The following is a 27,284-nucleotide window of genomic DNA, read 5'->3' as shown; positions in this document are numbered from 1 at the left end:
GCCTTGCAGTCCAAGGGACTTGCAGAAGACTTCTCCAGCACATTAGTTCAAAGGCCTCAATTGTTTGGCACTCATCCTTTCTTGTGGTTCAACTTTCATAGCCATCCATTGCAACTGGGAAAACCATAGCCTTGACTAATACACACTTTTGTTGGCAAGGGGATATCTCTGGCTTTTAGTATGCTGTCTAGATTTGCCATAGCTTTCCTCCCCAGGAGCAAGCATCTTTTAATTTCTAGAGCTGCAGTCCCCATCTGTGGTGATCTTGGAGCCCAGGAAATTTTCCTGCTAGATTACTGCAATGCATTCTCCATGAGTATTCCTTTGAAGACTACTCGAAAACTGCAATTGGTCTAAAAGGCTACAGTCCATTTTCCTTTCTCCAGGAGGTGCTCTTTGTCAGTTTTCCTCAATTTCAGCAGCTGTAAAATGTGTGGGAGTAAGATTTCTGGGGATTTAAGCCCATTCATCTTAAAGCTGCTGTATTGCTCTGGCCAACTTTTCTTGGAATTATGGCTTATATCATCCCTTTTAATGTCCCAGAAACCAATTGAAGTGAATCTCCTCTGCACAACATTTTACCCATTATTGCTGTATTTTCATTTCAATTTAACTGTTTTTTTTATTCAATATTGCTTTTATGATTCCAATATTGCTTTATATTTTTTATATTGTATGTTGCTTTGTGGGGTTATTGGATTAATCCATTTTCTGAGTTTGCCCTGCGTGCTCAATCATAAACTAACAAAGGGCTGGGCTATTTTTTTTATTTAATTAGTTTCTATATGGTTTATAAATACAGTATGTATGTAGTTTTTATATACATTGGGGCACATATATAAATTAGGGCCTCTCAAGCTACAAAAGGCAAAGTTAACTGTTATCGTTCATCATGCTGTGTATTAGCCATAAGGTCTTTATCTAATCATTAGTATAAGATCTATAAAACCGACGTAACTTAGAGGAATGGTTTTGGAGTCAGTCATTTTGCATCCATTGGTCTTGTTAAATAAATGAACCGAGACTCTTTATTTACTAATAAATTAAATCAAGTGGTGCTTAAATGAGTGTCATGTATAATGTATGATTTTGTACAAAGCTATAGCAGAGAAGCTTCCAGTGATATTGGGTTTGCTTTATGACATTGGTGGGCGTCACTGTGTGGATATATATGTTTCTTACATATATCTATGCTAAGGTTTCCTGAGAAACTGCACATTTGTATTCTGAAAGATATCCAAGTTAACGTCACGCTTCTTGGGAATGGTGGAAGCCACACCCCGAAATTCCTTAGTACGCTTGCGCAACTGCGTTTTTGCTCTATTTTTTTTTTAGCAGGAAGCCTGACATCACTAATACAGGACAGCGGAGACGAAGATGCGCTTGCGCATCTCTCGCATATGACCTTTGCTGACACACACCTGTGTCCTAACGGGGTGGGGAGGAACTGCAGTTCCACACATGCGCACTACCTCTAGATTGTAAACCGGGCCTGTTGTTTTTTCTCTAGGTGACGTCAGTGCAGTGGGTGACATAATTTATGGCGTGATGCGTCATGACGCTAGCTTCTGATTTCGGTCCTGAGCACGGTGCGTCCTCTATGGTGCGTTAGCTCCTCTAGAGCGCCTCGTATCCTTCCGGAGGTGGCCCCTCCTTTGGGGCGGGGCAAAGAAAGATCGATTTTGGCGGGAATTGAAAGGTAAGCGGCGCGCTGAGGGGGAAGCCGCCGACGTTCCGCAAGTGCTTCAGGGAAGCGGCTGGGGACGATGGGTCCCGGTGTTCTGTCTTCCCCGCGTGGTTTTAAGCTAGAAAACGGGCCCACTGCTGTGGATTCGCTCGCTCTCTGTCTCTTGGCCTGTGTTTTTTGCGGTGGTTCCGCCCCGCCCCTCTGCCCTTCTAGGGAAGTTGAGCGCCTATGGAAGAAGGACTCGTTCATACGACACGATACACACGGGTTCAGGGTGCAACGGGCGGGAATTTCTGAGAAAGTTTAATGGTGGGGAAGCTGGTTAGGAAGAAGGCCACGAGGTGTTCAATCCCACCGGCCTTTTGTGTGAACAGGGCCTTTGAGGGAAAGCATGAGAGAAGAAGCAGTGGGTGGAAACTCGTCAAGGAGAGAAGCAACTTAGAACTAAGGAGAAATTTCCTGACAATTAAAACAATTAATCAGTGGAACAACTTGCCTCCAGAAGTTGCCAATGCTTCAACACTGGAAGTTTTTAAGATGTTGGACAACCATTTGTCTGAAGTGGTACAGAGTTTACTGCCTGACCAGGGGGTTGGACTAGAAGACCTCTAAGTTCCCTTCCAACTCAGTTATTCTAGTCCAGGGGGTTCCCAAACTTGGCAACTTTAAGACTTGTGGGCTATGATGAAGCATAGCTGGCTGGAGAATTGTGGGAGTTGAAATCCACAAGTCTTAAAAGTTGCCAAGTTTGAAGACCTGTTCTATTTTATAACACGTTCTGTTAGAAGACAGAGCAGGATGTCTATGGGGATTTTCAGTCATCTAAGTCATGGTTGTACCAAAGGTGCTTTTTTTCCAAGAGCCACCTGGACGTTCTGGTTTTTGTTTTGAAGACGTTTCGTGTCTCATCCAGAGTTGAAGAAGCTTCTTGGATGAGAAGTGAAACATCTTCAAAAGAAAAACCAGAAAGTCCAGTTGCCTCTTGAAAAAGCACCTTTGGGACAGAGGTCAGGATGGTAACCCCTTTTCTGACTAAATTTATGAGCTGCGCCGGTTTACAGGTAGAGGCAATTGTCCTAAAGTTACTTTATTTGCTCTACTTTTATCCCAGGAAGTCCCTCTTCCTTGTGCAGATCTCAAGCGACCATTTTGGGGGAAAAAGATACTTCGACTGCATAAATGAGTGAGAGGTTGCTGAACTCACATAATCCAGAAAATATCACCCAGTTTCAAAAGGTTTTAACAAATGCAATGCGTGTTTTAATGTGTTATGGTTCTGGAAAGATTCTGGAAAAGATAATCAAGCAACGAATTAGCGAACACCTAGAAGCAAACAAAGTAATAGCCAAATGCCAACATGGGTTTGTCAAAAACAGATTATGCCAGACTAATCTTATTGCATTCTTTGATAATGTGACAAAATTAGTGGTCCAGAGGAATGCCGTCTTTATAGTTTACTTGGACTTCAGTAAGGCATTTGATAAGGTAGACCATAACCTACTACTAGATAAAGTAGAAGAATGTGGGTTAGACAGCATCACCACCAGATGGATTCGTAACTGGCTGACCAACCGCACTCAATGTGTAGTCCTCAATGGAACTACATCTACATGGAGGGAGGGATGCAGTGGAGTACCCCAAGGCTCTGTTTTAGGCCCAGTACTCTTCAACATCTTCATCAATGATTTGGATGAGGGAATAAATGGGAAACTCATCAAATTTGCAGATGACACCAAGCTGGCAGGAATAGCCAACACTCCAGAAGATAAGCTTAAGATACAGAAGGATCTTGACAAACTTGAACATTGGGCAGTATCTAATAAAATGAAATTCAATGGTGAAAAGAGTAAGGTTCTACATTTAGTATAGGTGGTACCTTGCTCAACAGTAGTAACTGTGAAAGGGATCTTGGAGTCCTAGTGGACAACCATTTAAATATGGGCCAGCTGTGTGCAGCAGCTGCCAAAAAAACAACACAGTTCTAGGCTGCATCAACAGGGATAGAATCAAGATCACGTGAAGTGTTAATACCACTTTATAATGCTTGGTAAGGCCACACTTGGAATACTGCATTCAGTTTTGGTCGCCATGATATAAAAAAGATGTTGAGACTCTAGAAAGAGTACAGAGAAGAGCAACAAAGATGATTAGGGGACTGGAGACTAAAACATGAAGAACGGTTGCAGGAACTGGGTATGTCTAGTTTAATGAAAAGAAGGACTAGGGCAGTGGTGGGCAACCTTTTTTTTCAACTGAGCCAAATCTCGCCAAAACCACGATTGAAATTTACTTTGAGAGCCACATTTTTAAAACTGAAAATACATAGGATGGTACACTGTTTTTAGTTTCAATAAGTTTTTATTGAGAATATTCTGCATGGTTGCAGAAGCTTCCCTCCAAAGCCTGAGAGGAGGGAGGGGAGCGGGCACCCGGCACACAGAAGAGCCGCATTAAAGGGTGTAAAGAGCCGCATGTGGCTCCCGAGCCGCGGGTTGCCCACCACTGGACTAGGGGAAACATGATAGCAGTCTTCCAATATCTCAGGGGTTGCCACAAAGAGGAGGGAGTCAAACTATTCTCCAAGGCACCTGAGGGTAGAACAAGAAGCAATGGGTGGAAACTAATCAAGGAGAGAAGCAACTTAGAACTGAGGAGAAATTTCCGGACAGTTAGAAGAATTAATCAGTGGAACAGGTTGCCTCCAGAGGTGGTGAATGCTGGAAGTCTTTGAAGATGTTGGATAGCCATTTGTCTGGAACGGTATAGGGTTTCCTGCCTAGGCAGGGGGTTGGACTAGAAGATCTCCAAGGTCCCTTCCAACTCTGCTATTGTATTGTATTGTATTAGATATTCCAGATCTGTCTCACGTGAAATCTGCATCTGCCTAAGCAATCTGTTTATTCCCACTTCTTCCTCATTTAAATCCTACATGAGATTAGCCACTCTATTCCTGTGATGAAGTGAGCTATAACCCCCCCACCAAAGCTCCTGATGTCTGTCAATATTTATTATTTGTCAGAAAAAAATGTTACCATATTTCTGATTTTTGACTACTGTACACTAACAAGGTTTACCTCCTACTACCGGTATGTATTTGGACCTAATGAAAGCAAGCTGGTTGAATTACATATATCTTTGGGATGATCTTTTGGAGTTCTGTGTATTTTTCTTTAAATGTTCTCCGGTCAGTGTGCGATGGTAATATTCCCTAAATGTGTATTAGTATATAGTAGTCTCTAATCTCTGTTGCTGGATGTGATTCCCCATAAGTCCTAGGCAGTTGGTGAGTACACTGAGTAAAATGGAACCGTTGTGTTATAGGAGCAGTTGCAATGCAGGTAGTCCTTGATGTAAAACCATTAGTTAGTTAGTAACCATTCAAAGTTACTGGAAAAAAAATATGACCAGTCTTCACACTTACTACTGTTACATCATTCCCATGATCATATGAGCAAAACTGGGGATGGGCAACCAACATATATTTATGATGGTTGCAGCATCCGATGTTCTCCATTTGCAACCTTCCCAGCTGGATTTGCTGAATGACTGCAATTTGTTTAACAACTACAGGAGTGGTTCTCAACCTTCCCAATGCCGCGACCCTTTAATACAGTTCCTCAATGTGTGGTGACCCCCAACTATAAAATTGGTGTCTTGGTTCCTAAGACCAGCGAAAATATGTGTTTTCCGATGGTCTTAGGCGACCCCTGTGAAAGGATCGTTCGACCCCCAAAAGGGTCCTGACCCACAGGTTGAGAAACCCTGAACTACAGTGATTCTCATAACAATTATAACAAAAATTGTAAAATCAAGTGTGACTTTCTTAAACAGTGCCTTTTCTATTAGCAATGGGAATTCTGGTCCCAATTGTTATTGGAAGTTGAAGACTACCTGTACTATAATTTTTCCAGGCAGACAGTAACACAGGTCTAATCCTTTCCCATTCCTCCCTCTACAGGTTGCTAGAGTGAAGAGAAGCAACAATGCAGGCATTTCTGAAAGGTCCAGTCAGTACTAAACCTCCCTCTACTAAAGAACGGGGAGCTGCTGCAACTGCAGGAAGCAGTGGGGAGAGCAAGAAACTCAGACCCATTCCTTGGGTTGAAAAATAGTAAGAGTTTTGCTCTGGTTTGGAATCTGAGTAATGTAATTGCTGTGGATGAATATGCAGACTTGAACTGCTAAGGAATGAGGATGTTTCAAATTAGTTTTTTGATTGTAATCACCAGATTTCTTTGCTTTTTCTGTCTCTCTCCTTAGTTAATCCATGGCATTTAATTGGATTTACATACCTATTGATAAATATATTCATACTAGTCCAAAGTAATTTTGGCCCATGTTTCTATCAACCTAGGTAGTTTACAACAAGATAAAAAATGATAATATAAAACATTATTTTTTTTGCAAGAATTTTTTTCTTTTTATTAAACAAACAACACAAAAAATCATCATTTTACATTACATCTTGTAGAAAGTGTGTCAATTGGTTAAATTAGCTTTCGTGCATCTCTTCCACAGTCATTACTTATATTCATATCAAATATCAAAGATGGTTAATGAGTCTTACTATCAACATAGCATAGTTCTCATTTGACTGAAGTTATTTTAGTGTCCTTTTGCCTAAAATAATTCATAGTTAAAAACACAACCACCTGATGGCATTTCATTAATTATTACAAAATCATCCAATAGCCTATATAACATATTCTAAATAAAGATTAGTTGACAAAGTTTCTAAGCCTTTTTTCCCCAAGTCACTGTTTATAATTTGTGTCCAGGTTCCTTTTGTTATGGTAGTACATATATATATATATATCATTAACTGTATCCCTTATCCTTATCATTCCATTATTAGTTGTTATAATTAATATTGGTTAACAGAAGATTTTTTACTGTTTATATCTATTTTCTTCTCATCAAACCAACACTTGTGTACCTTATTGCCCTTATCAATTATTTATTTAACATAATCTAAAAGTTACTAAATTACTACTTACTAATTGTAAAAGTTAATTTTTTGTTATCAACTTTCATATATCCAATAACATTACACCTTTATAACATATTCAAAATAAGAATTAATTAACAAAATTTCTAAACCTTTTTTCCCCAAATCACTGTTTGCAATTTATCCTTATGTAAACTCCTTATGTAAAACCAGTACATACATACATACATATATATATATATATATATATATATATATATATATATATATATATATATATATATATATATATAATTAACTACATCTCTTATCATTTCATTATTATTGTCATTAATATTTGTTAACAAAATCATTTATGAAAATCCTTTACTATTTATATCCACTTTCATCATTTTTTTAGTATAAACTCTATCTTCTTCTCAGTTCTCCCAGTTACCTCCAATAAATTTTGAATTCCATCCCAAATCTTTTGCAAAGTTAAAGTTTCCTCTTCTGAAAATTGATCCATGTTGCCAAATTGTAAATTACTGCCACTCTAGCTTTCAAGACTTTTTTTTTAGCTTAAACACAAAATCATTTGTAATCTTCACAAGAAAGAGGTTCCGTTTTTTCCCCCTCTCCCAGTGCTGATAAGACTCTCAAAGGACAGGTGTGTAAATACTTTGTGCCCTTGGCTCTTATCACTTTTAATTACAGAACAGTTCCTCATGTTGTGGTGTCTCGTTTCCTAAGACCATCGGAAATACGTGTTTTCCGATGTTCTTAGGCGACCCCTGTGAAAGGGTCGTTCGACCCCCAAAGGGGTCCTGACCCACAGGTTGAGAACCACTGCTCTGGAGCCTGGGGAGGACGAAAAACGGGCCTACCGGGGCCACCAGAAGTTGGAAAACGGGCCGTTTCCAGCCTCTGGAGGCCCTCCAGGGGGTGGGGGAGGCCATTTTCACCCTCCGCAGGCTCCAAGAAAGTCGTGCGCGCATGCACGTGAGGGTGGGTCACACACATATGCCCAGGGGGCATAGCGTTGGGGGGCATTAAATGGGGGTGGGCACGCTTTTGGCACCCGAGGCGAAAAAGGTTCACTATCACTGATATAAGCCCTGAAACAAGCCGGTTCAGTGCAATGTTCGTCTGTTTCACTTCATCACCTTGTCTTTTAAAATATATTTAGACTTGTGCATTACTTCAGTCATTACCTGAAATGACACTACCATATGTGCTCACTGGACCACCTAAGGAGATTGGAAAAGATTATATGGAAGCTCAGTCAGTATTGAAGTTAATCCTTTATCTGATGATATGGAGACTAACCTAGTCTCCCCAGGAGGCAGTATTTTGCTGATACCTGGTTTTTTTTTTTTACAATGTGAAGGATAAATGATACGCTTATGTGTACTGATTGTTGTTATGACACAATTGCTATATATTTGTATAATTTTAATTTTTTTCTTTTAGTAATTTATCATTGATTGCCTTCATCTTATTAAGACAATTAATGGCTGGAATTTAGATCCTGTAGCACCTACAATGTCAGATTTCTAAGCAATAAAAGAGGTGCAAAGCTCTTCGATCTAAAGAATAACAGAGTTGGAAGGACCTTGGAGGTCTTCTAGTCCAACCCCCTGCTCAAGCAGGAGACCATACCATTTCAGACAAATGGCTTGTCCAATCTCTTCCTGAAAACCTCCAGTGATGGAGCAATGAAGATACTGTAATCATAATATTCATTTTGATTTTTAAAGAGTAATTAGTACAGCACCTAATGCAGTGTTCATTTTTAAATATCTAGCCGTCCAAAATGCATGGATGAAGTTGCATTTCAAGAGGAAGTTGTGGCAGTACTGAAGAAATCCTTACAGGGAGTTGATGTGAGTGCTGCAGTCATTACAATAATTGTTTCATGTGGAAATTAAATGAAGATGGGGAAAATTTATACTGTTGCCAGCTCTTAATTGTTTTATCAAAATTCAAGTATACCCTTAACTGTTGAAAGATGTGTATTATGAATAAAGGAGCCAGCTTCCTGAATATTAAAGCAGCAGTATCTTGTTTTTATCAGTTACACTGCTATTGCTATTGCATGTGTCAAGTGATAGTACAGGTAGTCCTCGACTTAGGACCACAATTGAGACCAAAATTTCTGTTGCTAAGCGAGACAGTTGTTAAATGAGTTTCACCTCATTTTATGACCTTTCTTGCCACAGTTACTAAGTGAATAGTTGCAGTTGTTAAGTTAGTAACATGGTTGTTAAGTGACCCTGGCTTCACCATTAACTTTGCTTGTCAGAAAGTTGCAAAAGGGGATCACGTAAGTCTGGGACACTACAACCGTCATAAATATGCAGCAGTTGCCAAGCATCTGAATTTTGATCATGTGACCATGGGGATGCTGCAACAGTTGTAAGTGTGAAAAATGGTCTTAACTCACTTTTTCCAGTGCCTTTGTAACTTTGGTCACAAACACTTGTAAATAAAGGACTACCTGTACTTCTTAAAAGCTTGGTTTACCTATTGGGTTTACATACTGCAAAATATTAAAGTTTGTAGCATGTAAAAAATTCTAAATATGCTTTTTAATCTACTTTATGGATTACAGCTTCTGCTGTTAATGATGTCTTATGTCCCTCTTTATGTTTCTTACTACACTGTTTACATAGCAACTTAGGAAAGTAATTATAAATGATATATATCAATAATATTTAAAAATGCTGTTGCTTCTCTTTTGAATTTGGCTCCTTGTATAATGTAAGCTGACTGGCTTCTTAGATATTTATAAAATAGGATTTAAATATTACTACATTTGCTGGCTGAATAGGAAACTATTCATTTATAATTATATTTAATCTTTTATTTTTCTTGCAACTAAGCAACTAATATTCATTATTTGAAAATTAAGTCTTATTGACTGAGATGAAAACAAAACTAAGCCACTTGCTCTGCAAGTTGAAGGGTTTCTGATTCCAGTATCTTCTACCAAATAATAAGGCATGGCCCCCAACTTTTGGGCACAAGGGAATGGTTCAGTGGAGAGAGTTTTTTTCTGGACTGGAGGGGGCATAGTTTCGTCTGCTGACTGCATCTCACAAATGGGGCTTCACTTGTTTGCACAGACCAGTTTCTGGTATGCCATGGCCCGGTGCCGGTCCACGGACCGCGGGTTGGGGACCTCTGTACGAAGGGGTTTTTTTTGTTTCTGTTTTTGTCTTTTTTTAACGTGGGTTTTGAAAGCATCCCTTGGTACAGTATAGATATCAGCTCAAATAAAGACTACTAAACACACACCTACACTACCTTTTTGAGTCTTCACCATTGTCTTGAACATCTTTCTTTCAATATTTAGACATGTTTGAATAACTGCATCTGTGTTTTCTTGAAATGTATGCTTTCTATGAAGTTTCCACAGATCTGACATAGTTTTACCATATCTTTATTGTGAATTTTAATTTGTAACTATCCATGTATTTCTTAACCTTTTCTGAATTGAATAAGCTGTTTGCGGGTACATTAATTTTATTGTTGGAAAGAATAAAATACAATAGATGGGTCATTTAAACAGCCCTGTTTAAAATATGGCCATTCATTCTGCAATTCTTTTATATATTTCCCTGGAATTAGGTTCTGTTGAACTCACTCGGCCTTTCTTTTCAGTAAGGTTAGAACATAGCTTGTTGGGTATTTAAGAATGTGTGAGGCTGCGAATGTGGAGTAGACATAGCAACAACATTGTGGAGAAAATATACAAATTTTAGATTTTTTTTCTTTCAAATGTTTTTTCTTGCACTTCTTGTAGTTATTTAAAAAATGGGAAATATGTATTTGCTAAATATATTATCATATTCTTTAAATTTCTTTCTGTTTAGCTTCCCAACCTCTTGTTCTATGGCCCTCCTGGAACTGGGAAAACATCTACTATTTTGGCAGCAGCTAGAGAACTCTTTGGGTAATATGAAGTTCAGTGAAACTGAATTTGACTCTATCCATATGTCGTTCTTTTCAGTAGTGTTTCTGGCATGAACATCCTGAAATTTTATAACACAGTAAGAATGGGTCCTGTTCAGAATAAAGAATAAAATAGATACCCTGAGTGTCTTTTATTATTGGTACTACCTTTGCTATTTTTTGCCACAGTCATTCTATTTCTATTTGCAGGTCTTTGTATTTTGTTACCTTCTCTAGTTGATTCTCTTATGCTGTCTCCAGGTACTGCCACATCCACTATCCAGTTTTTTTCCTTTCTTGTGGACAATTGTTGGAATGTTATGTGGCAGGTACCTGTCTCTCTGAATTCTAAAGTCCCAGAGCAATTTAGCTTCTTCATTTTCGATTAGTTAACTCTATTTTATTATTATTATAGAATGCAGTAACAGAATCTTGAATGTCTTGACAGATTCTCTCTCTGAGAGAATCAGAGAATAAAAATGGGACAATCTTAAGTTTTTTTCTTCACTCCCTCTCTATTGAGCCTAAACTGAAGTTTAAGTAAAAGCTGTATCCTTGTACTCTTCTACAGACAAGATGCTATAGCAGTTTACTTTAGGAGAATTCAGAAGGTGAATCTGGGTTAGTAATTCTACTTAAGATGTTTATTAAAAGTTGTTTTATATTTCTTTTGTTATAAATAGTCCTGAATTGTTCCGGCAGAGAGTCCTTGAATTAAATGCATCTGATGAACGTGGAATACAAGTCATTCGAGAGAAAGTCAAGACTTTTGCCCAATTAACAGTATCGGGAAATCGTTCAGAGTAAGCTCTCTCGGATAGTATTTATCTCTGTTTCAGGTTAACATGAGTTGCTTTGTAATGCTAAAATAAACTATCAGTCAGCACTGGACTATGAGGCTTAGTGAGTTATCCAAACTTTACTATAATCTGAGGGGAATTTATCAATCACCAAATGTACATACCTTTGCTAGTGTCTCCGATAGAACCTGTGTGTAAACACTGAAATGTCATGTAATACACTAAGATATTTAAATTGCATCCTCCAGTTAATTGAAATAGCAGCTTCAACTATCCCTTTGGGTAACCTCTCTATTGATCAGATTATGATAAGAAATAGTTTAATGTCTCAATTCTCCTTTGAATATTCTATAGGCAGAAAGGAAAGATATGAGCTATATGGAGCTTATGTATTGAAAAGTTTAAAGCAGAGTTTAGGAAAAGTATGAGTTGATTTGGCCTGTTTTTTCCTGCCTGTTTGTTTTTCTTTTGTTGCTGGGATCTAGGGACAAATAACTACTTTAGCTAAAATCATATGCTTTTAGATTCTTAAATCTCTCTCTAAAATGGGGAAGAGAAATTCAAGGGTTTTAAAGGTGAAATGTACACCTAACGCTTCTATAAAGCTCAAGGATCAGATGTTGCCCTTAAACCTAGCCCCTAAAAGGCCAGGAACTTTGGCCTTGTGAAGTATGGACAAATTAGGGGACGTCATAAAAACACCTGCAGTGGGGGAATGCCAACACTTTCCATGAATGAATCCATGGGAAATAAAAAGTCTTAGAAGAAAATAATGTGGCCTGTTTTGAATAACAGTGAGGCAGTCCCACATAGTGCAACAGTATGTAGTTAAGTTGGGGAACAGAATGGGGAAAGTTCCAATTTAGAATTTCTCCCATTGTAGATTTGAATGGTGTGCAACATTTACGCCAGAATGTGTTTGCCAGTAGACTGATGAAAGCATTGCTTGTGCTGGCACTATAAATGGCTCACACGTGCTTTTGTGATTGTGTTTAGCGGTAAACCATGTCCGCCTTTTAAGATCATAATCCTGGATGAGGCAGATTCTATGACCTCGGCAGCTCAAGCGGCTTTAAGGCGCACCATGGAGAAGGAATCTAAGACCACACGATTCTGCCTTATCTGTAATTACATCAGCCGGTGTGTATGAATTACAGTGTGCTTTTGAGTTTATTTACTCTTATGAAAAATGTATTAGATAACTACACCTTGGAGCCCACTCACCTCTTGGTAACATGCTGGGCATACCGTGTTTTCCCAAAAATACAACCTGTCCTGAAACTAAAGCCTTGCCACATTTTTCATGTCGGCAAAAATATAAGCTCACCCCTGAAAATAAGCCCCTTGGATAATCCCCCCTCCTCTGGCCAGGCAGAGCACCGCTCGCTGACCTAGCGGTATCCTGAAGGCGCCAAGCCACAGGAATGAGGTGGGGGCAAAGGCGCTTGCGTTGCTTGGTGCTTTTGGGGTACCGCTAGGTCGGTCAGCGGCGCTGTGCCCAGCTGAAGTGGGGAGGGGGTTTTGCTGGGCAGCTGCTCTCTTGCGGGCGGGCTCCCGAAGAGCCGGGCACAGCCTCAGAGTTGAATGGCTGTGTTGCGCTGTCGCAGCAGCCATGAGGTAACCAAGTTTGCGAGCAGACGCCCAGCAATCCCCCTTTCCAGCCGGGTACAGCTGCTCTGACCAACCTAGCAGTACCCGGAAGGCACCAAGCAACGCGAGCGCCTGTTCGCCACCCTCCGCCTCCCACGGCTCGGTGCCTTCGGAATGCCCCCAGGTGAGTGAATGGGGCTCTGCATGGCTGGAGAGGGGGGTTGCACAGCGGCTTTTCCGCTCCCCACTTGCGCGAAGGGCATCTCCACTGCTGGCACGCCCGCCGCTTGGAGGTTTTTTTTCAAAGCACGAAGGACGGATGCCGCTCTGGGAGTACGCTCTATGGTTGTACGATCTGCAGCCCACAACGGGTGGCTGCTCGTGAGCTTGGTCACCTCATGGCTGCTGTGTTGCTGATGTGTTGCTCCTGTGACAGCGCAACACAGCCATTCGACCCTGAGGCTGTGCCCGACTCTTCGGGAACCCAGTCGCAAGGGAGCAGCTGCCCGGCAACCCAAAAATAATAAGCCCTCCCCTTTAATAAGACCAAGGCCATATTTTGTGGGTCAAAAAAATATAAGACCCTGTCGTATTTTCGGGGAAACATTGTATTTCTGAGATTTTCTGAGGAATGTTATTGATGTTTTTATATCTCAGCCGTCTTTTTTTTTTGGCTGATTTTTCAGCTTCCCACTCAAGCCTTCAACTCTGGGATTTCCTGGTGTTTTCCCATCCAGATAACAACCAGGTCTGACCATGCATAAATTCTGAGTCTATGTTTGGTTAGCTCTTTGTTAAAATATCTGTCTAAGAAATGAAATAATGTATTTTAATTTTAAAGACAGTTATGTTCTACTTAAGGAAAAAATGAGTATGATAACACAATGCTAATATGTGAAAATGTACATCCTGACAATCTAGCAGTTTGAGAGCAAGCATATGTGAGTAGATAAATAGGTTCCACTTTGGTAGGAAGGTAACAGTGTTTGGTGCGCCTTTGGGGTACAGCCATGCTGGCCACACAACCACAAACAATGTCTTTGGGCAATGCTCGCTCCCTTGGCTAAGAAACAGATGAATATCATGCCTTGGAGTTGGACATGACTGGACAGGGAAACCTTTACCTTCCTATGCTGTGGAAAGAAACTACGTATGTTGCAAGAAAATAACAGCAGAAAGTGTTTCTGTTTCCTCTGGTTACTGAGTTTCTCTTCCTGTCTTTGATAGAATCATTGAACCGATTACATCTCGATGTTCCAAATTTCGTTTCAAGCCACTTTCCGACAAAATCCAACGTCAGAGACTTCTAAACATTGCTGAAAAGGAAAATGTGATGATCAGCAGTGAGGTAATATGCCAATTAACTATAAATTTCTTTGTCTTAACATTGTGAATAAAAGATTGTATTCATCAGTGGTTTTTTTTTACCTGTAGAAGAGGTAACACTTGTGAATAGAATTCCATGCTCCCCCCCCCCCAAGGTTTCTGCACACAGCTTAATTCTATAGCACAGAACTGGAGAATCCCCTGGGAAAGGAGAAAAGAAACCTGCTGAATTAAATACAGCCTATAAAATTTAATTGTGTGTTCCTTCATCTGAGAGCCTGAGACAGGATTATGTCTTTTGTAAGGAATGGAGATAGATTAGAACAGTCTTTCCAAAATGGGATCTCTAATTTCATTGATACAAACACCAAATTGTCAGGATTGGGAAGATGAACTTAATTGTAATACTGGGAGATTATACATATTTCGCATTCCAACCATCAAAGTTCAATAGAAGTTTAACATGCCCTCCTCACCCATATCTCCAAAAGAAATGCATAACCCAAACTAATGAGGATTGAACTGCCTGTGGTTCACCACAAATGAAACTTTTCTTCCTTCCTTCCTTCCTTCCTTCCTTCCTTCCTTCCTTCCTTCCTTCCTTCCTTCCTTCCTTCCTTCCCCTCCTCTGCACTCCCCTCCTTCATAAGAGCAACAAATATACAATCCAGATTAAAAACAACAATAAACTGATGAAAAATCCAGTAAAACAAACATATCGCACACCCAAAAAGGAACTCCAACCACTTAGCTGAAAGACTGGGACATCAGCCAAGTCTTTTAAGACCCACCAGAATGCCATCAGGGTGGTAAGCACCTGGATCTCAGAGGGAGCTCTCTTCAGTGGGCAAGCACTGAGTCAGAGAAGACATTCTTCCAGGGTCCTGATAGATGGACTTATTTCTCAAGGAATCTGGAGCATGCCAATTGTCGGAGTCAACCAGCCAGACTGACATCACAGGAAACAGGCAATTCCTAAAGTAACCAGTCCCTATTCCATGTAGAACTTTATAGGTCATAACCAGCCCTTTGAATTGCACCTGGGAGCAAACCAGGCAGCCAGTGCATCTCACAAAGCAGAAGTCTCACATGGGCATACTGAAATGCATCCATCACTGTTCATGTGGCTTCACTTTAGGCCTAATCGAAGCTTTCAGGAGATCTTGAAGCACAGGCCCCTGCAGAATGCATTGCAGTAATCAAGCTGTGACTTGTGGGCATGAGTGACTGAAGGGCCTCTTGAGTTAGGAAAGGACAACCTCGGTGTACCAGATGAAGCTGGGCAAAGGCCTTCCTTGGCATAACTGCCACCTGCTGATTGAGCTGGAGCTGAGAGTGTGGGAAGGCTCCTAAAGTGTGCATCAATTTTGAATGTGGATTTGTTCTGCAATCCAAGGTTAAAGATAGACTACCCCCAAATCTAGGTGGCTCAAACTTCCACAGCCACTCAGTCTTGGTAGGATTAAGTTGATGGTTCATCTCCCACCAAACCTGCACAACCTCCAGACAACCTCAACAGCCCCACCTGATTGACTGAAACTATCCCCAAGGGAAGGAAAACATCTTTTAAAATGATGGTTTATTCCTAACCCCTGGCCCTTTGAGCGTGATTGGCAATTTCAAAAGCTGTTAGAGGTCAAGGACAATAACCATGGGAGCTCCACTTCCAGCGTGGTTCACCACAGACTATTAACAAGCTGAAAATTTAGTATAAGATGATAAAAAAGTGTGCTTTGCAAAATGGTATTCATTGTTTTCCTTTTCTGCATGTGATTTCTTTTGTGTTTATTTTAAATACTGTGTTATGTAGGCAATTGATTACCTTGTTCATGTGGCAGAAGGAGATTTGAGGAAAGCAATCACACTTCTTCAGAGCGCTACACGACTGACGGGGGGAAAAGAAGTGACAGAGAAAATTGTCATTGAAATTGCAGGGGTAAGCCGTGTTTTGAGATGACATATTTGCTGTTGTAAAAAGTGATGATTCAAAATTGTGATTTTTCAGAAGCTGCACACATATTTTTTAAGACTTGCCTAGAATAATGTGCTGAAAGTTATGTGTGGAAGAGAGACTTTTTTCCTTGCTATAATTTGTATTAAGAATGTTAATTATAGTTATAGAAACTAATACGAACTAAAGTTAGAGAAAAAGAAGGGAATAGGAAAGAATGCAAGAAAGAAGAAAAAAATATAGACTAAAGAAAAAGAAAAGAAATACGTAAAGAAGTGATTTCCTACTTTAAATAGGAATAAATATTAAATATTCTTTCATTTGAAACAGATGTAATCATTAATTCACTAAAATATTGTCATAGGGTTAGATTTCTCTTCAATTCTTTATCATATCACACCAATTTTTTCAAGGCTTTAACAAATCTCTTTGATAGATCCATCAAAAAATCATTTTCTAGCTCATTCTGTTGATTTATTGTTTGTATTTCCTAATGTTTAATGTTTATTGTTTCCACTAGGATCTTTTCTATATTTCCAATAATGTGGGCATAGAGAAAATTGCTTTATGGGAGATCAGTGTGGGGTGAATGTGATGGGACTTGGGATGGCTGCTTTAGGGCCCAGAAGGGATGTGCAGGGCAGGTGCAGTGGGGCGGGGCTTGGGTTGCTGCTGCTGGAGGAGATGTGAAGGGCTGCTTAAGTGTGGCAGGGTGCAGGTGGCTACTGCCAGGTGCAGAAGATACAATACAATACAATAGCAGAGTTGGAAGGGACCTTGGAGGTCTTCTAGTCCAACCCCCTGCCTAGGCAGGAAACCCTATGCCGTTTCAGACAAATGGCTATCCAACAGATTTACCAGAGTGACTTGCAATCTTCCCTGCCAACTTCTGCATTGATTTTATTTATTATTTCTTTATTTATTTCTTTAGATTTCTAAACCGCCCCCTCTCCCAAAAAGGGACTCGGGGCGGTGTACAGTCAGATAAAATGCAGATAAAATACATGAATAACAATATAAATAATATAAAACAATTGAATACTAAACATTTAGGTGGAGGAGATGAGACTGTACAAGAAATAAATATGCTATGGAAACCCTAAAAAACATCCCCAATTAAAATACCCAAACCCAGTTAAAATATATCCCCGGGAGGCAAAACTAAGAGAGTGCCAGGCCAGCTAATTGAAACAGGTGAGTCTTTAATTTTTGACGGAAGGAGCGGAGGTCGGTGGTGGTTCTGATGTCGGGGGGATTTTGCTTGTGGCAGGGAAGCTTGAAAATGATGACCACTATTACCATGTGACACTTCAACTGTCATAATTGTGAGGCAGTTCCCCGATCACATGACCGCAAAGGTGCCGGGATAGCCAGAAATTCACGGACCAGTTGTAATCACCACTTGTTCAGCACTGTTGTAAAAGAATAGTAATAGCACTTATATACCACTTCACAGTGCTTTACAGCCCTCTCTAAGCACTTTACAGAGTCAGCCTATTGCCCCCCAACAATCTGGGTCCTCATTTTACCGACCTTGGAAGGATTGAAAGCTGAGTCAACCTTGAACCGGTCAGGATTGAACTCCTGGCAGTCAGCAAAATTACCCTGCAATGCTGCATTCTAACCGCTGTGCCACCACGGCTCAAATGGTGCTGGTCATGTGGTTTCAACCGAGGACTACCTGTATAGGGATGATCGTAGGTTGAAGATGAAATGAGATAAATGTTAGAAATATTGGTGTAGTGTAAGCTAGATGATGAAGGGTCAAGTATGGCTAGATGATGAATATGTGTGAATTGAATGTAAATGTGAGTGATCCAAGTACAGAAGGCAAGGTAGGGTAAAGTGGTCTATGGATATGCTGGAAGCAAGGATAGAAAAATATGGATAGATATAATGAATGGTTTGGTATAAAGTAGATATAACCATGATTTCCTTTTCTTTTTCTCTTAGCTCATGCCTTCACTTTCTTTGCCTTACTGTTACTCCTTTCCCACTTCTGCCTAACATTGCTTACCTTAAAAGGAAATAGCGTGATGGACATGTATATCTGCAAAGTCAAGAATGCTGGCTGCATTTCTCATTTTTGGAAAGACATGGACAGAAAAGACTACTTGTGACCTTAGGATTTTTGTCTGCCTATCTGCATTTTCTTAGTGCCCTGGTGATTTACATCAAAAAGAAAAGGTTTTGTGTGATAGGAGATGGATAATATATTTATCTTTTATTTTTACGACTTTGTATTCTAGGTTGTCCCCAAAGAAATATTGGATGGGCTGCTGAGTGCCTGTCAAAGTGGCTCTTTTGAAAAGCTGGAAGCTGTAATGAAGGTGTGTGTTCCTTAAGATTTGAATGAGACATAGCAAGTAGCTTTTTGTATTATAGGACACTCTTTTCTATGCTGCTAGGTGGTACATCGTACAGTTGCGTAATCACACTGAAACTAAAAACTGCCTGCCTTTAAGCTAATCTTGTGTCAATGTAACATGAACTGCCTGACATTTATTTGGCTTATGACCTTAGGTGCAGGAGAAGTATAACCCCCTAGAGTTAATTAACTGTCTAACTCACTTTGTACAGTGAGAATATGTTATTTTCAGCTTGATTAATGTTCAGCTTCAGCATATCTTTTTGAACAATTCAAAATGGCGGGCCCTAAAAGTACATGAAAACTGGGACTCTTGTGTGTTGTGCTACATGTTTCCTACTCTTGCATATTTTTCTCCTGGTCTACTTTAAGGAGCTATGATAAGACAAAAATAGAGAGGTCTTTCTCTCTCTCTCTCTCTCTCTCTCTCTCTCTCTCTCTCTCTCTCTCTCTCTCTCTCTCTCTCTCTCTGAGGTAGCTAATATTTTTGCTTCGTATGTTTCTCTGTACCTAAGATTGGCTTTGGATACTTTTTTCTGTGTAAAATGTATGTGTGAGTGAATTGTTAGGTGTGTCATAAGGTTATAAATGACTTCAGAACCAAAGGGGAATCTGCTTTGGAGTACGTATATTATGTGTGCATGTAGGCCCTGTCAATCTCCAAAACCAAATTGCCCTTTTCCAGGATTGTGCTATAGAGTTGCTGGCAAATGCTAATTCAGTCTCCCCACATGATCCAAATTATCTTTGAAAGAAAAGCACAGTATAGCCCTAGTGTGCTTGGTGTGAGTAGGTGGTTTTTTCCTTGTATCGGGGTACAGGTAGTCCTCGACTTAGAACCATTTGTTTAGTACCTGTTAAGTTACAACGGCACTGAAAAAATGACTTACAACTGTTTCTCATACTTACCGTTGCAGCACATGGCTGCTGCAGCTTCCCCATGGTCACATGATCCAAACTCAGACTCTTGGCAACTGACTCATACCCTGTTTCCCCAAAAATAAGACCTCCCCGGATAATAAGCCCAATTGGGCTTTTGAGCGCATGCACTAAAATAAGCCCTCCCTTGAAAATAAGGCCTCCCCGAAAATATTGCAACGCAGCAGCAGCCATGAGGTGTCTACGCTTGCTGCCTCCTGCACCGCAAAAATAAGACCTCCCTTGAAATAAGGCCAAGTGCTTATTTCGGGGGTCAAAAGAAAATAAGTCGAGGACTACCTGTGTTCTCTAATCATTACTAGTTTGAGTTTTGTACAGTGAGTGTTGTGCTCTTAAGGAACAAATGTGGTATTTAGCAATCGGGTTTGAAGTCTCTCAATCAATCAGTCATACATTTAGTTTTTTGGACAAATCTGTTTTGTGTTCACCCATTTACTATATTGTGAAATGGACTTTTGGAATGCAAAGCTAGGTTCAAAGGGGTATCATTGCATTTTGGAAATTCATCTCTGCCTTGGACCCATAACTGGGACATATTTTTATTTGTAAAGCTTCAGGAATTTATTTTTCTGAGAAATGGGTAATTGTGACAGGTGGTATGTTTTGCAACTCACATTTTATGAATGAGCAAACATACCCCACTCCCCCACTGTGCAGTGCCTCTGTTAACTTTATTATGTGTTCAAAATTTGATATAAAACCCACCGGCTCAAAATAGCTGCATCGCTCATGTAGGTCGAAGGGAGGAGGAAGATTTTCCTAAACAGGTATTTTTTGAGATACTGCAGATAAGATTCCTGCTTTGAACAAGAATTTTTGATTCCCCCCCCCCCCCAAACAAATACTATATTCTTATGGGAGCAATTTAGTTTCCATATATAGTTGGAAGTCTTGACACCTCCCCTCCCTCTTTGTATCACTGTTGTCTCAGATTCTGTAATTATGTTGGCAGTGGTAGCAATTTTTCACTCTGTAAAATAAGCAGCGATCTGCCTTGGAGCTAAGCAAATTCACCACTAGAATAGATTGTTCCTCTGTTTGCAAGAGGAATCCCGCAGTCTCTGCAGGAACATTTGAGGAAGATTTAAATTCCACTTTAAAAATAGAGCAAGTGTCTATACTCCTGCTTGTCTGCAGATTGTTAAACTGAAAGGGAAAAGCTTCCCTGTAGAGCAGGGATGTCAAACGTGATTTCATTGAGGCCACATTAGGGTTGTATTTGACCTGGGGAGGGGGGGGGGATAGCCAGGGTGGGCGTGGCCAACATGGTATCACTCATGTCAGGGAGGCGCCTGTGGTGGCCCGAGCACTCTACCAGCAGAAACAGGTTCCCAAGCTCCGTTTTCGACTGGGATGGCATCCTGCAAATCTCTGCCAGTGAAAACGGAGCTCAGGAAGGCTACACGAGGCCCTCGCGAGCTCCGATTTTGCTGGCATAGGCACAGCGGTCCTTCGCTGTTTCCGGGGCAGATCTAAGCACCCTGCGGGCCAGATCCGGCCTTGAGTTTGGCACCCCTGCTGTAGAGTCTCCTTTAACAGTTAATGTTACAAGATTGATACCTTCTTAGTACCTTCTTAGTACTTTGTTCATAGGGCAGTGCCAGAAACACCTTCATGTCTATTCCTGCCTTCTGGTTAACTCAGCTGTTACTAATCCAATTATATGATTTATTCTTAAATATGCTTATTAAACAATAGCACAGTAGTAGTGTTGAACAATATTAAAAATAATCTCCCATTGTTGGGATCATCAAATAACCGGATGGAATGTTTGCTGCTCTAGTTTAAAAGCAAACTTTCAAAAACCGTTAGTTACCATTTCATTTGTTATTTCTGGCTGCCCCAGGCTTGTGGTTTGTTGCTTCTGATTTGGGTGGATGCCAGAAGAGGCGGCCACACTGGCTTTGCTTTTCCTGAAAAAGACACTGGCTTCAGTGGGATGCCTGGCTGAGTAAGGCACACTGGCAAAGGTGGATCTCTTTAGGGGGGGGGCAGAATGCAGAAGAATCACCACTGACCGGGTCTTCTTGTGGGATAGTAGAACGTTCGCTATCTCTGACCCTGGATTGTGGGGATGCTGGGAGGATGGCATAGCTTGGCTCTTCCTGGAATGCAGACTGGTAAGCAGCACCCTGCTGAGTTGAGCTCTCAATTGACTTGGTAAAACCAGCATGGAGGTGCAACATTCCATTAGCACAAGAAAGGAATCAAGTTGGCATTTAAGAACTTGAGGGCAGCCTTGCCACCTTGAATGATCTCTGGAAGGCAGAGCATTTAATGAAATGGTCTACTTCACTGGTCGTTGTTCAGATTCAACTTCTGCATAAGTGCCCATTTGTAATATTTCAAGCAACTCCATGGGCAGCTTTACCCTAGTAAGGAATTAACAATTGAACTTAGTATCTCCTGACTTAGCTCAGTGGCTAAGACGCTGAGCTTGTCGATTAGAAAGGTTGGCAGTTCGGCGGTTCGAATCCCTTGCGCCGCATAATGGAGTGAGCTCCCGTTACTTGTCCCATCTTCTGCCAACCTTGCAGTTCAAAAACATGTAAAAATGCAAGGAGAAAAATAGGGACCACCTTTGGTAGGAAGGTAACAGCGTTTCGTGCGCCTTCAGCACTTAGTCATGCTGGCCACATGACCACGGAGATGTCTTCAGGCAGCGCTGGCTCTTCGGCTTTGAAACGGAGATGAGTACTGTCCCCTAGAGTCAGGAACAACTAACACATCTGTGCGAGGGGAACCTTTACCTTTACCTTATCTCCTGACTTTACTATATAGGACCCAGATGAGCATAGATTAACATCAAACAAACAATCAAGTAAACAATACCCTTATCAAGGAACTGCCAAACAAGCCAACACTAAACAGCCAAACTATTACTACAAAGAAAGAAAAAGCCTAACCCTAAGCAAAGAGCCATCACCACCACTCCTATCAACACTGACAGGAATGTAAACTCCTTACTAGCACTGATGATTTCACTTAGTTTGGGTAATGAAAAGAACAAGAAAACAACCAAGTTCAGAGACTACCAAGGACCCCCTCACTATATAGGACCGGAAGTACTTTCACTAGGTTTTAAACTAATAACAACATTAAACTATTTAATCTTAAGTCAATAATAATGTCCAGCTGTTAATACTAGTCCTTATTTGTTCTTCTCTGACTTGCTTATAGAATGTGATCAGTGAAGGCTATGCAGCTACTCAACTGATAAATCAGCTTCATGATATCATCGTTGACAAAGAAGACCTCAATGACAAGCAAAAATCCGTAATTGTAGAGAAATTTGCTGTAAGTCTTAAGTACTTGCATCTAACTCTATCACAGGCTAATGAAATATGTGGTTGAAAAGGAATATGAAACATGAAGGACTTGTGGGAAGTTGTATTTTAGAAGTCACACATACACACAGATGGGTGGTTTCTAAATGTGATATACAAATAAAATAAAATAGAGTCATAAAGAATTAGTATGGTAAACAGATTCACAACTTGTTCCGTGGTGGGTGGTTTTAACTTCATCAACTTTCCTGTGCTCTCTTTTGCTACTTGGTAGTAACAAGAACAAAAAATAAAAGCATAATGTATCTGCATTTAGACAAATATTTAATATAAGCTAATATTCTTGCCACAACTATAGCTAGTTCAGCCATCTTCAGCCCGATGTCTCCAGATGCACTGGGCCATTTCCATGTCGGAATGGGACAACTTGTCACAATCAACTCGTGGCCAATTTGCCATAGTCAACTCACAGTGGGACAATTCAACAATACAATTTAATTATTTAAAATATTTAAAAATATTTTAATTTTTGTCCTTCACCTTTTATTTTGTCCCTTCTTTGGCATCTTTTCTTTAATTATTCTAGTTGGCTATTTCTTCAATACCGGTATTAGTGTAACTCCTGTGGCAAGTTGTTGTAGACCTTTCCATGTTAGCTGGAAATTTTAGTAGGTATTTTCTAACTAAATCTAGGGGTACAAGTTGGAAAAGGTTGGCCTGGCAGATTGTTCTGAACTGGCAACTAAAAGAACAATTGCCTGAAAAAAATGGCTTTAAAATGTTTCAGTAGTTTTGAAATTTGGTATGTTACAAGGCCGTTGATTGAGTAGTTGTTAAAACAAGGACCACCTGTCTATTAATGAATATTAGACAGTTTAATTTCATTCTCCCCTAGAACAAAAAAAAAGTTTGATACATGTTTTGCAAGGGAAGAGGAAATATATTTGCTGAAATGTTTTGCTTTATACCAAGTATGATTGTTACCAAACTTGGCAGATCTTGAGTATTTTGGTTTGTTTTGCAGGAAGCAGACAAGTGCTTGGCAGACGGCTCTGATGAGTTCTTGCAGTTGATCAGCGTCTGTGCAGTCATGATGCAGCAGCTAATTCAGAATAGCTAACTGTAGGGGACAAGTGGCCTTTTGATGGCCATCGCCGATCTTTCCTCTGCAGTTTTGGCAGTTTGCAAACTGTTCTGTAAATATACTTTGCTTTGGATTTTCATCTTCTCACTTACCTTTTAGCTTTTTTGATTCAGTTCCAAGCTACCAAGGGAAGGAAGAATCAAAGCTTTTTTTTCCTGCTATACATACATTATACAAGCCATCTGGTGACATAGTATGTTAAAACAGGGGTTCCCAACCTATGGCCGCAGCTCACTACCAAGCCATGGCCTAGTCACAATTGCGCTGGTATGCACACACAGCCCAAATCACACAAGCGGCAGGCGCTGGTGCGAGGGGTGGGTGTGCACATCTGCTGCTCACGCAAAAGATGATGTGTGCATGTGGACCTGCCCCTCACACAAAACCATCCCCTCCTCTCCCCCTCCCTCCCAAACACTGGGCTGTCAACCCAGAAAGGTTGTGGAATGCTGTGTTAAAACAAGCTATCGTTAGGTCATTACAATAGAGCCAGTTTTATATAGTGACTAAAGACCTAGAAACTGGGAGACTGTGAGTCTAGTCCCACCTTAGGCACAAAAGTCAGCTGAGTGCCTTGGGCCATTCACACACACTCAACCCTAGGAAATAGCGAACCACTTTTGACTTCTTCCCAAGAAAACTGTACTTACCATGAGTCAACACTGACTGAAAGGCACACACATGCACAAACATGTAATTGGATACACCGAGAATATATGGCTTTAGATTAGGGAAGATTTCAAGATTTTTTTTTGTACAGGTCCCCTTTACATTATTGAAATGATTTATGTGGATAAAATTGGTATTTGATATTTACAGCATTAAAAATTGACAAAATATTTGATTTTGGATCTTCAGGAGTCCCCAGACTGTGAGAATTGCTGATTTAGGACATGTTCTGAGGCTACATCACACAATAGTTCCTCATCCTTTAAAACCTAATCCTAAAGCCTTAACTTTAAATCTGAGGCTCCCATCAAATTTGTGGATCATCTGATAAAATGGGTAAACACTTAAAAAAATTTTTTTTGTCATTTTCTTGAAATTGAAAAAAATAGCATTTAAGTTTTGTTTTTAGTATTCTTTAAGATGTGAAATCCCTTCATCGAATACTGCCTTGTCTTGGTGAAGGGGCTTGCGTAGCTCAATGAATCTATGAGCTATGCTGTGCAGGGCCACCCAAGACGGACAGATCATAGCAGAGAGCTCTGACAAAATGTGATCCACAGGAGAAGGAAATGGCAACCCACTCTAGTATCTTTGCCATGAAAACCCCATGGGCAGTGCCAAAAGGCAAAAAGATATGAACCTCCCAGGTCGGAAGGTGTCTAATATGCTACTGGGGAAGAACAGAGGGTTAGTACTAGTAGCGCCAGAAAGAGTGAAGTGGCTGGGCCAAAGTCGAAAGGACAGTCGGCTGTGGGTGTATCTGGTGGTGAAAGGCAAGTCCAATGCTGTAAAGAGCTATACTCCATAGGAACCTGGAATGTACGATCCATGAATCAAGGCAAACTGGACGTGGTCAAACAAGAGATGACAAGACTGAACATCGATATCTTAGGAATCAGCGAACTAAAATGGACAGGAATGGGTGAATTTAATTCAGATGACCATCAGGTATACTACTGCGGGCAAGACTCCCTCAGAAGAAATAGAATAACGGTGGGCTTATGACTGGTTCTGCCGAGTGCCAGTCCTGTGGACCGACTAAAGCACCCGCCGGCCAAAAGCTGCATCCGCAGATGCAAAAGCGTCCAACTTATACACCTTGGCAGGGAACAGCTTAAGAGTCTCTCTGAAAAGGCAAGAGAAACCATTGGAGCTTGCGGGAATGCAAGCTTGTCCAAGGAACTATCTCAATGGTGGACACCATGGCGCCCAGCAATTTAGAAAGTGTGGCTAAGGAGTCCCTGGCAACTTGACCTGCCAATGACTTAAGGGATTCTTGACGCTCCTGTGACAAGAAAACTCTACACTCAATTATAATTGTCAATTAAGTCACCAAGGTGCACTAACCTGGTGGTCAGATGGAGATGACTCTTGGGTATGTTAATTGAAAACCCATGGATCTGAAGGGCCTGCATCGTGGTCGTAAGGTCCCTTCGTGCCTGACTAGGTGATGAAGATTGTATGAGAATGTCATCTAAATATGCCTGTAATCTGACAGGTACCTCCCGCAGTGTAGCGACCAGGACCACAAGCACCTTGGTGAACACTTGAGCGGAGGACAGCCCAAAGGGCAACGCCATATATTTGAAATGGTGGCCAAGGTAGGAAAAACGTAAGAATTGCCTATGCTGGGGTAAAATGGGAATGTGGAGGAATGCCTCCGTTAAATCAATTGATGTTAGAAAATCTCTGTGTCTAACGCTACTCAAAATAGTCTGCAAGTAATGCATCTTGAAACTTGTTTAATTTTTTAAGATCAAGGATGGCTCTCCAGCCCCCCAAGGCCTTGGAGACGACAAAAAGTATAGACTAGAATCCTTGGCCGTATTGGTCTGCCGGCATCAGCTGGACTGCCCGTATGTCCCAAAGATGTTGAATCGCCTCTTGCATAAGGCATTGTCGAGCCGGGTTGTTAGATAACGGGCAGGCCCTGAAGAGCCTGGGGGGTTGGAGATAAACTCGAGGGCGAGCCCTGAACGAACAGTAGACCTAACCCAAACATTGGAGGTGGTTCTATCCCACTGATCAGCAAAAAAAGCCAATCTGCCTCCAATGGGATAACTAGATGCCAGTAAATTAGGTCCAGCAGTAAAAACATCCCCCGCCCCCGTGAAAGGGGCACTTGGAGGCCTTACCCTTCTGGTAGTGATCTGATTGCCCCCTCTGCCTAGAGAAATATCCTCTCTGCTGCCTATACCCCTGGTTGCCGTAGTCCGCCCCCCGAAAGGACGAATCATAATCTTGGTTCCGAAAGGATGACCTCCCATCTTGGCCCCGAAAGGAAGACCGCCTGGGATAGGGAGCGGAGCGGGAGAACCCTTTCTTGGGTGCCGTAGGGAGAACCTTTCTCTTTTCCTTGTTCTCGATGAGAAAAGGATCCAATGCGTCCCCAGAGATTTGTCCTTGAAAGGGGCCGAGGCCAAACGCTGCTTGTGGCGCACGTCCGCCTGGCATTGGCGAAGCCACAACAGTTTGCGAGATGCCACAGAAGATGCCGTGGCTTGGGAGGCAAATCTGGCGGATGAGAGGGTAGCATCAGATGTAAACTAAACCGCCACCAGTTTGGCGATATCCTGATGGGCACGGAGGTCAACGATGGGGATACGCTGTTGCAGGTCCTGCAGCCAGAGAAGACAGGA

The 27,284-nt window shown here is 41.0% G+C and overlaps 1 protein-coding gene across 1 annotated transcript; it reads left to right on the top strand.

The window, feature by feature from the left end:
• The first annotated feature begins 459 nt into the window (after nt 1-459).
• RFC4 (replication factor C subunit 4) lies at nt 460-24,815 on the top strand. Its single transcript, XM_081955561.1, has 12 exons — nt 460-555; nt 1,511-1,699; nt 5,646-5,798; nt 8,422-8,500; nt 10,493-10,572; nt 11,255-11,374; nt 12,368-12,511; nt 14,189-14,309; nt 16,098-16,223; nt 18,488-18,568; nt 22,726-22,842; nt 23,857-24,815. The coding sequence occupies exons 3-12, from the start codon at nt 5,671-5,673 to the stop codon at nt 23,950-23,952; spliced, it is 1,092 nt and encodes a 363-aa protein (XP_081811687.1). The 5' UTR covers nt 460-555; nt 1,511-1,699; nt 5,646-5,670; the 3' UTR covers nt 23,953-24,815.
• Nucleotides 24,816-27,284: the final 2,469 nt, after the last annotated feature.

This window comes from Natrix helvetica, assembly GCF_964273705.1.
Source record: "Natrix helvetica genome assembly, chromosome: 5".
Classification (NCBI taxonomy): domain Eukaryota; kingdom Metazoa; phylum Chordata; class Lepidosauria; order Squamata; family Natricidae; genus Natrix; species Natrix helvetica.
The sequence above is the reverse complement of the archived record's forward strand: the minus strand, read 5'-3'. Positions and strand labels throughout refer to the sequence as shown.